This window comes from Lonchura striata, chromosome 4 (assembly GCF_046129695.1).
Source record: "Lonchura striata isolate bLonStr1 chromosome 4, bLonStr1.mat, whole genome shotgun sequence".
In the NCBI taxonomy this organism is placed as follows: domain Eukaryota; kingdom Metazoa; phylum Chordata; class Aves; order Passeriformes; family Estrildidae; genus Lonchura; species Lonchura striata.
In genome coordinates this window covers 52,679,215-52,693,296 of record NC_134606.1, presented here as the reverse complement: position 1 = coordinate 52,693,296, position 14,082 = coordinate 52,679,215, and the positions used below count along the sequence as shown (strand labels likewise).

Sequence of the window (14,082 nt, the reverse complement as noted above, 5' to 3'; positions counted from 1 at the left end):
CAGCATTTCATCAAGTAAAAAAACAATAGGTGACAATAAGTGACAATAATCAGCTGAATTTAGATAAAATCTTGCATTAAAAAATCATGAAGCTATTGTGGACAACTAGATGAACACAAATTATCAATTTAATGTTGTTGCCAAATAAAATTACTAACCTCCTACTGGAGTAATTAATAAGAAATAGATGTAGTCCTTCATAGGATTAATAGTGTTTGTTCTGCTTCATAATAGTGGGGTATTACCTTGAGTACTGTACTCCTGAGCCTTCTACTTCAAGAAAAAAGTAGTGGAATTACTGAAGGGGATCTGTAGAGAAGTATGAATGACTCAGAGTCTAGCAGATGAGTCCTATGAGAGAAAATAAACGTGGTATTTTTTTATTCTAGAGCAAAGAGGATTAAAGGGTTGCTTGACAGCATTCTTTGAAGTCATAACCAGGTATTCAAAATCAAATAGCAATCTTTCTCCATTTTCACAAGAGAGAGAGAGAGAGAAGGAAGGGTCTTGAAGCCAGAAAGATACAGTTTTGACATCAGGAAGACCTTTTCTAAAAGTAAAAGTAATATAGTGAAAAAATCTTAGAGGAGAAGGCTGTACAGGTTACACCAATGAAGGTTCTTAAACAGATGATTACAGACCATAAATGTCCAGAGGGATAAACTTGAGTTAACCCGAAGTTCAGGATAGACTCGAGGTCCCACCATGAAGTTCCTGTAAGAGATACGGGGTGACACACAGTAGCTCCTGAATCATTCCCTTAAAATAAGTGCTTGGATTTTTGACAGGGCATTAATTTGACTATTGTCCCAGTAGGAAGATTATATTTACTGGCATGGAAAGAAATAATAGATAGATAGATAGATAGATAGATAGATAGATAGATAGATAGATAGATAGATGAAAAGTGTTTGAAATTACAGACACGTTCTCCCCAGAATGATACCAGATATCAGATATAAAAACTGAAGCAATGTTTTCCAGAAGTGTTCTGCTCCCATTTATGAATCTGTGTGCAATAGGCTCTGAATAAAATGGGGAAAAATGATGCTCCAGTCCTAATAATTTTTTTTTAATATCATCTCTGATGCCTACAATGCACTGCAATCCTTATACCCAAATCTGCATATGGCTCTGCATGGAATTGTGACCATTAGCCTTCACTAAAAAAAGGATTTAAGCTATGAATACTGACAATATTATTCTTCTGTGTTGCTTAAAATAGAAATGCATGTGAAGTTGTACAATTCATTCTGAAACAATATATCTGAATTTCCTGTGGAATCATGAAACACCATGAAATACTTTTAGCCAAATATTGTTGGAAGGCTTGGTAGTAGTTTTATTCCCTCATCTTTGTTCTGCAACATCAGAGCCCATACGTCAGTGTAAATGTCAAGAAGCTGCTCCTGTGTCCTTTCAGAGTTCTGTTGCAGAAAACCTGTAAGGAGTCAAATTGTGTTTTTGTTTCAAATTAACCAGTAGCTTTAACCATTCCCTAGGAAAGGGTACCGTCATCTCCTCCCCAGTCCGGTGTTCTAGGGACAGTACGAAGCATGCAGTGATCTGATTTGCCATGCACAGATAAATTACCATCATTTCAACAAAATCAGGTGCACGCATGCTTGCACAGCATCTGAAGTTGGTAACTTGCTGGAATCCTTCTTACATTGTATTTTTTTCCAGGCAGCTGAAATAAAATTCGTGCTTTTCTGTAGCATGTATTTGACTTGTAAATACATAGCAAAACACCTCAATTCAAAGGACAGTGAAAATTGAACATGTTCTGAGCTTAATCAAGGCATGAAGATGTTTATAAAATATGTTCTTTATATTTTGTAAGGATTTGAGAGTATTAAGTGTTGAACTCTGTGTGATCAAAATTCTCTTTGTTTCATTATGTGAAATGCTTTTGAAAATCTGCTTACAATTCATGGAAACTCCTTATCCATTTATTACATTCCGGAAAAAAATCCTCCTTTGATTTAAACTATTTTTTAAGGAAAATGCCCAAGTAATTACCTGTAACAAGCATTTTTCAATCCCAGTGCTGTTAAATGTGAATTAAGTTTTGGAAGTTTTGCCATCAATTGGAATCGTTTTTCATTTTAATCTGCCAGACCCGTGTGCTGTTCATGTGTAGTGAGGAGTGGTTTATGTACTCCACACCATTTCTCTACTGTGTTCTATTACTAATACTTTTTGTTTTGTCTTCTTTTGTTTCCCTAGACTACATATCCAATCAGAATGGTGAGCCAAAATCTCAGCACAAGGGACAGAAAGTCAGCACTTACTCCCACCGAGGACCCTTTTAGACACCCACCAGGCAACCAAGCAGCAGCGTATGAAAGCAAGAGCTGTCAGCTGTCTAATTTGTGTCTGAGCAGCCTCCTGAAGGAGAAGGAGATTGTGGAAGCCATCAAGCACACCCGAAGCTCATACGGAAGCCTGGCCTCAGAGGCCACCCAGAACGGTTTGGCTGTCACAGCCCCCAGCTCAGCAAAGCCAGCATACAAGGCCGACGGCTGCCCCATGTTCTCAGGAACTCCAAAAGACCAAAGTGCTGTGCCTCGGCAGCACACTACCTTCACAGGGAGACTGGGACAGCCCCCCAGGGGACCCATCTCTTTACACATGTACAGCAGAAAAAACGTTTTCCTCCACCACAATTTACACACGTCAGAGCTGCAGACTTTAGGTCAACAAGATGGTTAACAAGGTGCTTATTTTCTTGCCATGGAAGGAAGGTTGATTAAAGAGGGATGTAAGCTCATCTAGAGCTCTGTCTTCAGTTCTCATCTGCTGCTACTTTCATGTGAAAAAAAAATAAAATAAAAATTTAACTTTGTCTGTAAGTTCCATATTTTCCCACCTTGGACTGAGGCAAAAGGATGAACAAGATTGTTAAATAACTGGGCTGATTTGTCATGCAGAATTCACCATGACTTTAATAAATGGAACCATTTGGCTGGCACTGCTAGTCCAATATTGGCTAAATATATTTTACCCCTCTGTATGTCATTATCATTCCCTGAAGTTCTAGAAGATGATCTTTAATGAAACCTGTATGTTTAATAATATTACTGTTAAAGTAGATGTGAGGAATAAATAGATAAGTAATTAGTAAACCCTCTTGAATTTCATAGAGATTAGGGGAATAAGGAGTCAGAAATCTTTAACGACCTTCTTTTTACACATTTCTTTTTAATACACTGAAATTTGGTAATTTAGAGAGTGTTACCACTTCCTGCTGTATTTGTTTCATGAGTGCCTCATTCACTCATGGAGGCAGTGATTGATTTTCCTCTAACAGGCTCATAGGAAGTTGCCAGGTATTTGAGTCAGTAAATTGGGCCCCAGACTGAGGATGTCAGCTTGTTTCCTCAACCTTCCCTTCCCTCTTCACACTTCTATTTAACTACATTTCTCTGAGTGTTTCTGTTCTATGAGGGCATGTCAAATTGTGGTGATCTTTGTGCTTTACAGGTACTGTAGCAGTCACGATGCAGTGTGACATTCTGCTGTGTAATTCATCCTATAATTTCATTCCCCTTCCCAAACCAAAAATGTGTGAAAGCCTAAAGTAAGAGAAATCATCTTATTACCCAGGTTGAACAACCTGCATCAGTCATAATTTCTGTGGGCTGTATCATCTGCACTTAAGGACCTGTTGGTTTACACCAGCTCAGTGGGTTTGTTAGTCTTGACAAGTTACAGACAAGCGAGATTAATTTATTGCCTGGTCGCACAGGAGTATGAAATCATCTGACCATGCCACAGAACCTGGAGACCTGTCGGTTGCAGAAGATCTGGTTTTCCCCTCTCAGAGGTATGGGGGCTCAGTTACTCCAAATATGTGGCATATGTGAAACATGACACTTGGTTTACAACCTCTCTGTTGCAGGGTAATCTGTTTGAGTTGTAATGGCACATGCAGTTAGTAGTTTAAAAATAATTTGGCACATTTAAGTATGATTGAGGCAGATCTGAGACGAGTCACTTCTCTCTTTAGCTGGTGATTAATAAGGAAGGACAAGGGTGCAGCACATTCTCACACACAGAAACAAGCCATTGTGACTTAACAGATAAGCATATAATGAAAAATAAAGCTTATGTAGCCACTAAAAATCTGAAACTTGTAAAAGTTAAGTCACATAGAGTATATTAAATGAAGACAAAATTTTACCTAGTGTTAAATGTATCTGCTGCATTACTTAATATTTGTATTAATATAAGGAAATTGTATTAACAAGTCTTGCTTAAACTAAGGGAAAAAATAAACCATTATCTTGGCAGATATTCTGTAAAGTAATTTCAGAAGTCATAAATTTTAGGCTTCTATTTAATTTATTTTATTTTTATTTGAGCATTTTATTTTTATTAGAGCAGAATTTATTACACTATCTGATATTGAAGAGAGCAGGTTTTGTCTAAATATTCTGTAGTCATAATTTTGGGTATCCAGAGATGGATACATAAGAACCAAGACAAACATTTGCCAAAATTCTTCATGTTCATGTGTGCATTGCTACTGCCAAAACAGAATGTGCAAAAATTGCAAACACAGCTTTACCGAATTAACTGTGGCTATTCAAGACTCCCAGTCCTGCATAGAAACTCATAATTTAAAGTCTACCAAACAAGTTAATAAGATAATTTCTCTACTCAGAATCTCTTCTTCTTCTTCTTAGCAATATCTTAAAGTCATGGTAGATTGAAAGGACAATTAATCCTTACTATCAATTCATTTAAGTATTGCTCATCTCAAGAGCTGATGTATACAATTCAATTTCAGATCTGTAAATAAATTAAACAGACACTGTAATTAAGGAAGTTTTTTCTAGGGTATAAATGTATTATGTACTATGTTAAAAAACAAAACAAAACAAAACAATACCTTCTTCAGTTTTAGGTTATGTACTGTATCTATAGTTGTTTTTTTTCCTGGGAAAATGAACTTTCGGATTTCACTTTATTTAAAAAAAATAATCTATGAACTTCAAAAATAGCATTTCAAATGTTACTATTTTCTTGGAGAATCTTTTATAGAGCTGAAACTTTAAAAAACTGGAAAAAAACAGTTCAACAAAAGTGAGGGATATTTTTTAAGTGTCATCTTGAAGCTGTTTTGTATCAGTTTTTCAGCATTGCTATGTTATTTGTAATGCTAAGTGTAAATCTCACCCAGAGAAGGGTATTAGCCACATGTTAATGTACAGTGCAGCAGTAACTGTAAAAGAGGTCCTTCCTTTGGTCCTCTTGTGTATATAGGAAATCAAAAAGCAACAGCATTTGGACATTCTTACAGTGAATTGAATCCTTTGAAAAAAATCTCTAGTTTTTTAAGAGTTCCATGTGCAAAATGATTTATACATTTCTCCAAGGCTGTACATATCCAAAGACATGACACCAGGGGGAAAAGGCATTTATTATTTTTATCCATGGATATACCTATCTTCCTTTCTTTCTTTTTTTTTTTTTTCTCTTTCTGTACAACAAGGTGTAACTGCAAAGTTTCTGCTTAAAATTACTTGTTAGTTCCATGTCTTTCAGTGTGAGAGAGGGCATTTTAAGGAGGAGGAAATCCCTGAAGAAAAACTGTTTCCACTTGCAACAGTGTCTGTCCCACTTCCTTATAACAGTCACTTGGCAAAAGAAACTAAAGATCTGTGCCCTAAATATTTTTTTTAATAATTTACCAGAATCACACCTGAAATGTGTTTGTCATCATCTTTAGACTTCCTCTGACTAGGACATGTTCATAAGATACAATAAAATGTGACGGCCAGCCCTGGTCATAAGTTCATGAGGTGTAAGGAAAACATTTGTCCAATACTGTTTTTATGTTTGACTTTCAGAGCAGTGGAAAGGGTTTTTTTGTATACCTTGTGCATGTAGATGAAGCTCAAGCTGTGTGCTTGTGCGTACTGGAAAAAGAAACCTTGCTACAAAGCTCTCCTCTATTTAGACTATTTAGCAGATTCTGAAAGCATACAGCAACATAAATTTCTGTCACCTTTCCAGGCATGCCAGCCCTCTGTATGTAAAATGAAACAGCCAGAATAGATGCCTTTACTTCAGTCCACGCTCTAACTGTTTTTTGTTCCACACACCTCCACATAAATGTTAGAAGGGCTTTCCTTATGTGGCTTTTTTTCTGGAAACTGTGAAAGGGTGTATATCCAGAGTAAGATGCTCAAATGATGTTTAGATAAGCATTTGAAAGCTTACCAAAATGTTCATGTTTGTCCTACAGGTTCATTCCAGTCATTACAGGTTCATTGCCAATAAAAATTGGTGGTTTTCTTTTTCCAAAAAGCCAGTTTGGGAGTAATGATTTCTGTCTATGCTGATTCACTTTATACTGTTAAATACACAGTATACTTTTCGCACTAATAAAAGTAAGGTGTTTGCAAATCAGTACTGTACTTTACATGCCCTGAGAGTTGTTCACTATCTCCACTGGTTTGATTGGTATGACACTGACTTCCATTAGGTTCTACCAAGTTAAGTCACTGATAATTGGGATTGTGGCCTTTAATCCATCTAGTCTCAGTTTATGCACAGGAGATCTCTAAATCTGAAAATCTTTCCTGGTTCACAAAAAAGACAAGAAAATATTTAATCTAAAAAAAACATCAGATCATGATCTATGGTGAATGCACTTCTTTTTCCCCTTCACATTCAAAAGCAAAAAAACCCTGCAAACCCCTTTGTACATCTACACAGTCCACTAATGAATTAGATAGAGTAACATCTAACAAAATGCAAAATCTTGAAATAAATACCTGGAGAAAAAAATACAGGGGAGTCTTCTCACAGATGTTTGTCAATTTGGCAAGTTTGTCAAGATATTGGGAACTTCTGTATATGAGTGGAGTAATGAAATATGTTCTATGGCCTCTACTACTGTCACTCCAATGATTTTTTTGGACGGAGAGTTTGCTGTTTAAAGTTTGCTCTAGACAAAGCAGGGACTACAGTGTGAGAAATTATATTTAAAGTGTCCATGGAGGTCTTCTCCCAGCTGGAAGAAACACACAACATTCTTTCCAGGATGTATTTTAGTGTTCTTCAGCCAGCAAGAAGCTGACAGCGATTCCTCAGGAGAACAGTCTCAAATCATGCAGACAACTGTCTTTAAGTGGAATTTACTTTAAAATATCCCATATAAGGCTCTTCTAAAATTATATGGAAATTTCAGCAACTGCAGAACACACCTTGCTAGGTTATTGGTTTTTTTTTTTGTTGTTGTTGTTGTTGTTGTTGTTTTTGAGATAAAAAGGCCATGTGCTGGTTTTAACCTTGTAAGTTCTGTTTGGAACTTGTTTGCTCACTGGTGATCTACCTAGGATGTGAGAGTTTATCCACTGTAATGGATATAATTCCAACTCCTCAAAGTATAAAGACATTGGATATGTCCTCCTCCCTGAGGGGCTTGACATTTGCAATGTATTTTCAATGTAGAAGAACTATCTGGATTTAATTATCTTCCTTCAAGGATCTTTAGTTGTTGCAAAGTCAGTAGAAAAAAAACTTACTTATTGAAGTATTTTGGAAAGATTTTGTGGTTAATTTTTATTTTAAAATACACTTAAAATTTATCTCTCTGTATCTAAAGACAAGAAAATAAAAAAGGAAAAGAAAAACTTTTATCAGCGTATGTTTCCCGTAAATCTGTGATTCTCACTAGCCACAGCTGTCACTTGCATTCCATACAGCTGTGAAATATTTTGGATTTGTTGTTTTTGTTTCCTTCATTAACTGGAAGTCATTACCTCTGGTTCTGGGGTTTTGTTTGCTATCAATCCAGTACTTGAAACACACAGGGAGGGCTGTTGTGGAGGTGGTAAATATCACCTCTGTTTGGTTTCTACATCCACGTAGAGGTTGTTGAACAGAAAATACTCCACTGAGAAGATTTTTCTAGTGGGCAAATACTGTCTCCTTATATTCTTATCATGATCCTTTCTGTCTCTCTGGATTTCAGGAACATTTCCCTTAGGTATGGAGTTACAATGACTCTGTGAGACAGGCTGCACCACAGTGTTGTTTCTGCTATGAGAAGGCTCCACTGGATTTTTTTTTTATTATTTTATTTAAAATATCTCATTCTTAAAATATTTTAATATTTTCCCCCAGAACTGCTGTGCTGCTGGGGTAGTGCATTCACAGAAAATATCCCTTGCCCATCTGGGTAGGCTGCTGGTCACAGCTGATTTACATCTACTCAACAATTGTCAGACTTATTTAGGCACCTACATAGACAAATACATTGCCAGGTTTGACTCTGCTTTTTGTCTCATTGAAAAGGCCCTAATAATGTAGTTTTACAATGCATATGGGTATCAACAGTAGTAGTAGAATTTTAACTTATTTTAATTTTCTATTTTATGTCAATGCGCTTTATATAATGGTTTCATATGAATTACACAAGGAATTTTATTTTTTTCTAACCTGAACTTGATTTCAACAGGGTTCAGAATTCTCTACTTAAATTTAAGCATGTAAGCAATCCCATAAAATTGTCAAATCCCTCTTCTTTAAAAAGCTAACACCCAAATTAATATTTTTTTCTGACATTAACAATATCATTCATGTTTATTGTTTGAGCGGTATCATGCATAAAAAGTATTTTTACTTATATCTAAATATAACTACTTTTCAAACACTCCACATAAGTAGAAAAGTCAAGAAACAGCCTTCATACTAAAGTTACTCATACAGCTATACCATTAGGGTTTTTTTGCCAAAATATTATTTTATTTTTAAAGAAAATCTGTTTGTTTTCCATGATTAAGAATGAAAAAAAATCTTTTAGTACATGCTCTTCAGAATATTTGGAGAGATGACCAATATTGCCAGGAGAATATAAGCAATCAAAGTCCTTAATCAGTGATGCATCTAATGTGTTTTAAGCAAGAGGATCAACAGGATATAAAAAAAATCTGTGTAGGAGGAGAACAGATGTTTTGTTGCTCAGAAAAGTCTAATGGAAGGGTGAAGGCTGACAGATTAATAGCTCTTTTTCTGTTCCAGGGCTGGTGGTGCAGCCATTTGCTGTGAAATAACACTGAAGTAGTATATTTATGAAGTAAATGTATTGGAATAACAAGAAATGAGATAAAATGGTTGTGTAACACTCCAAAGTATGGCTGAGGGTACTTCTATAATTTGATCAAACAGCATCTGAGTGAATTGACATCCTTTTATTACCAGGGTATTATCTTTATCTGAAGGATAAGTGTAAGTGGAACAGTACAATTTACATTGTAACATAGAAACAATTCAGACAAAAAGAATAAATTAACATATTCTATCTCCAAAGTCTTCCACTTTGTACAGTCTTCTCTAACTATCTGGGGCAGTTTTATGTAATTTTATTTCATGCAGCTGTGGTAATGCCCTTATGTTGGGCAACAAGGAGAAAACATTGAAGAGAGTCATGACCATGACCCTACATCAAGAGCTGCACTTGGTTAACAGGGTCACAGTTTTGGTTCTCCTTTCCAATAAGGAATAAGGGATCTTGTGAGAAAACCTTTATATAAACATCCCCACAAGCAGCTTTGCCTATGTGAATTTTAAACTGGTTTTTGGAAAATTAAAACTCTAATTTTAAAAATTGATTAAAATTCTGTCTATTTTTGAAAATATGTTATTTAATACTGCTGAGGGCAATTAGAGAGTTTTGGGCATTTTTCTGTAAACAAAAGCTTCTGTTTCATGTATTAAAATTGGAAATTTTATCTCATCATTTCTACTACTGACCAATATAAAAATTGAATAGCTAATAAGACACTGAATTTTCTATTCTGTGCTACTAAATATCCATTTAATTTTAATGACAGTACACAGCAAGGCTATTTGTTATATAGTTCTGATTTTTTTTTTTTTAATATAATTGGCAATACTGTAGAGATTACTTAAATTAGAGACTTTAAAAGAACAACACAGATGGGAAAACATTAACTTGAAGGTCAAGTATAAGTAATGCACTGTTGAAGAGTGTGGAAGAATAAAGTTCTGTGGGAGACAAAGTAAAGCTTTTTCACTGAACACACTCCAGTCAGTCCAGGATCACTTTGCTGATTTAGATGGTAACAAGGAAAGAAATGAGAATATTTTTGCTAAAAGATAACATACTTAAAAATCAACTTGAAACAGAATTTGAAATAGTGAAGGTATTTGCCTCAAGGTATGGTCTGAAAAGAGAACTGTAAAATGTATCTAAATTCTGATTAAACAAATTCATTAGTGATTTTAATGGTTTTACTCTACAAAGCCATGAATTGTTTAAACTCATTCTTATGTAACAGGCAAATACTTTGTAATATTTAAGAATTGCCAAGGCGTAACCCTAACCTTTGACTTTTGCGCTACACATCCTCTGATTTTATTTTCTGCTCTTTTTTAAATTATTTTGAGGTTTTGTAACTCCTGTGCAGTAAGAATCTGATTGTTTCAAATTCAGTCATTTTGCACTGACTAAAAACAGATATGTAGCCTTTAGGTGAAAACACTGTTGATTTTTAAAATCAGATTATTGAGTAAATAATTTTTGCAGATTACTCTGATGAGTTATGACAGTTTGTAAAACAATTCTGTGGGATTGTATTGGTATTATTTAATTGTCGTTTGTTTGTTCCTGGTTTTTGTTGGTTGGCATTATTTTTCCTTCTATGTTTATGGAAAGAAATATTATTTTTGAATATTTGTACAGACTTTTAACTTTAAACCTTATTGTAAAGGTTCACATTCATATATTTCCATATTTGAAATTAACATAAAGGGCTCTGACAGTTTTTTTCTTTTCATGCTGCTGAAATATTATTTCCTAATAAAAATACTGTGTTCCAAGATGAGCCTGTTGGTGTTGATTTTGTCTTTGAAATAGCTCATATTTCTTTGACATTTCTTCATACTTTTGCTGGGAAATACATATTACACTGTAATAAACCCTAATTCTTTTATGGCTTAATGCTATTAGAAATCTGTCACAATCAAGAAATGTATCATTTTTTCTTGAGGTTCTTTAATTGATTAATGAGAACTCTAGGTTGAAGATATTTGATACTGTGCTAATAATAAAGTACAAACACCTGTGAAGACCATTCTAAAATTTAAAGGTTATATACAAAGATTCTACTGTTTTACAGGGGAAAAAAAAAATCTGCCTTGGTATTTTGCAAATTCCTTGTTACATTATTTCCTGAGTGTCCAAATAATTTTGATTACAAAATATTTCTCAATTCCCTTCTCCACTTCTCAATTGTTCTTAGCATGAAAATAGTAATTTCCATAAATAAAATTAGGCTTTCATTTTGGTTTTCTTCTCTTTGGCATCTTGTTCCACTATATTCTTTTGCTTTTACAGTATTTTATAACAAAACAGTGTGTATTTTTGTGTTGTCCATCCTAGTTTGCATCTAAGGATATTATAAAGCACTCCTCCTCTTAGCTTCATTTTCTCCATAGTCTATCTAAATGATACATCTTCACCTTCAAAGGCCAAAATCATTCATATTACTTTAATTCAAATATATAAAAAATAAGCAAACTTTCACATTTGTAAGGCTGTAAAGTATTTGTCTTCACTAACAGCAGTATATAAATAAAACAAGTAAAGAAGACCAAAGTGATTGCTCATTGTGTCATAACAGAGTTCCATTTCAGCTTTTCCCTGCATATAAATGATTGTTATGGGCTGCATTCTCAGACCAAGAGGTTTATTTCTTAGGAGAGGTTCTGGTTATTGGTTTGGGTTTGTTTGGGGTTTTCCTTACATTACTACCAGTGCATGATTTTCAGTGCCTGCTTTGAAAGCCTCAGCTCAGCTTCCAATTCTTCATCCAGAAATGGCTGCAGCTCATTTCACAGTACTTAGATGCCTACTACTCTTTCAGTAATACTGTTTAAAATATATGTCCCTCTAAGCTGGTTCTTCCTGTTGCTATCCACTCTAGAATAGCTGCTCCATTTCAGTGCTGTTTATAGGAATTCTTTGTAGCATTTGGATCCCTGGCAGGAATATGAAGCTTAATGGGTTATTTGACTTTATATATAATCTTCTAAGGAAAAATAAAGCTGACATAGTAGAAAAGTTTTTAATCTGATATTTTTCTGTGAATTTAAGTTACTGTATTATCAGCCTTCTACTAAATGAAGCTGAAGAAACATGAAATTAGATGCAAGTGCTGGAAAATGGAAGATCCCTGAAATTAGCACAGGTTATGCAAAATGCTTGCGAGCTAAGGCAGCTTTCCCACGTCACTCCTGTGAAACTTGAGTGTGTCCAAAACAACAAACAGCTTAGTCTTTGTGTTGTGATGGGCTTTAAAGGGCCTGACAATTTCAAAGAAAACATTATATAAGTTTTCTTACTTCTTTGTAAAGTGTTCTCTTCTTTTATGAAACAGCAGGACAGCAATTTATTCACTATCACAAAAATACCCCAAAAGCTACTGATGACTGAGAGTGAAGCAATATTCATCAGACAGCAAAGTAATTCCTCAATTAGTTTGTATGTATTAATAATATTTTATGTTGGGATATCTCAAAAAAATATGAATGTTGTTGCTTTAGAAAAACTGCCTATCAGAGAATGAGCTAAACCTTAAACATAGTTTCAGATTGAAAAAAATACTAATATGAAATTAAAAGAAATTTATCTCTGATTTTTCAAGTGTTGGAAGAATATTAATAATCAGCATAGCTCGATTTCACTCAATGACAAATGTGAAAAACTTTTTCTAAGCATTAAATGTCATTCAGAAAAATATTGCATACAGTGACTGAGTGCAAGTCAAAGTAGAAGCAAACATAATTACATCTCCATGCAGCATTCCTGCAAGCACACTGATGTTGTGCAGAGTAGTGTCAGAGGAATCAGCATCTACCCCTAGGATGCTGTATTCCAGCCCTGCTAGCAGCACTGGCTAGATGCACATACTGCTCTAAATTATCTCAGTTATTTTAATCCATTCCTCCTTTGAACCTTCACTGTTTTCCTTTTCTCATATTTCCCTTTATTACAAATTTCTATCTGTATTCCTAACGATCCTAACTATAATGCCTGTCTAATATCCCCCTTTAAGACACTGGGAACATTAGGAACTGAGTTCCACCTGTGCATTGTTTAATTCCCAGGTGATGAGATAATTACCAGGCCTCAAAAGGTAAGGGAGGGGGGGAAGGCAGTTATCACCATTATCAGTAGCAGGTGTTTAGGGTGGGTAGCACCCAGAAAAAAGTAGTGGCAGTGTATCTTGGAGTAGGACAATGTAAAGGCTTGTGAGCAGCTTAATCTTATTTATGTGGATATTTTGTTGTTTGCTTAATTTGGTTTAAGACTGTATTACTTTAGGACATTTACTTGATTTAAATGCACAAATTCAAGATTTCTATGTATGCAAGATACTACAAGCAACTAGCTGAAGAAGTGCTTTGGTAAGGTCATGCATTCCTATGGTTTAGTGTTCTGAAATATTTAAGTGGAGGTGGTTATGCTGTGGAGTTCAGTGGTTTTGCACCCATTAAATAATGTTGGGTTTTGTTTAATCCCTTATTTTGTTATGCTTATGGTCTTATTTGTTATGCTAGTCTGTCATTACTCACCTGTTATATTTCTCCTTCTATTAAATTGGCTTTCATGTTGAAACTTGAATGGTGCCTACTAAAGTTAATGTGATATTTCTTCTATTAATTAATATGGTTTAGTGAAGAGAGCTCTGATTGCAAATTATGGTTGTGTGAACCCATGTACCTAATTCTGCTAGGTGTGTGTGATAACCTGGTGTGTAATCCTGGGGTAGTTATTTCTTTTGTGTTAGTGCATTTGCTATTGGCCTTTTTTTGGGGCTGTAATAGCTTAAGGCCCAAGACTCTTGATCTTTAAGATGTGAGTGTGAAAAACATCCAGATTTGTGGTCTGTTCTAAACCATAGACATGCACATACACACATAAATCTGATGTAAAATTTTATGGGTGAACCTACTGCAAATTTTACCTTCATGAAGCCTTTTTGCTTTCTCACTGCAGAGGTGCAATTCCTCCTGTGTCTATTTGATTCCAAGATAAGA

The 14,082-nt window shown here is 34.9% G+C and overlaps 1 protein-coding gene across 2 annotated transcripts in view; it reads left to right on the top strand.

Moving 5' to 3' along the window:
- CCSER1 (coiled-coil serine rich protein 1) overlaps positions 1-10,865 on the top strand; it is a 628,033-nt gene extending 617,168 nt beyond the window's left edge. Inside the window, exon 10 of one of the 2 annotated variants that reach the window (XM_021550301.2) lies at positions 2,230-10,865. In XM_021550301.2, the coding sequence (XP_021405976.2) occupies positions 2,230-2,715 (486 nt within the window). In that variant the 3' untranslated portion in view covers positions 2,716-10,865. The remainder of the gene's footprint in view (positions 1-2,229) is intronic. The other variant, XM_021550303.3, reaches the window with a different exon arrangement.
- The last annotated feature ends 3,217 nt before the right edge of the window (positions 10,866-14,082 follow it).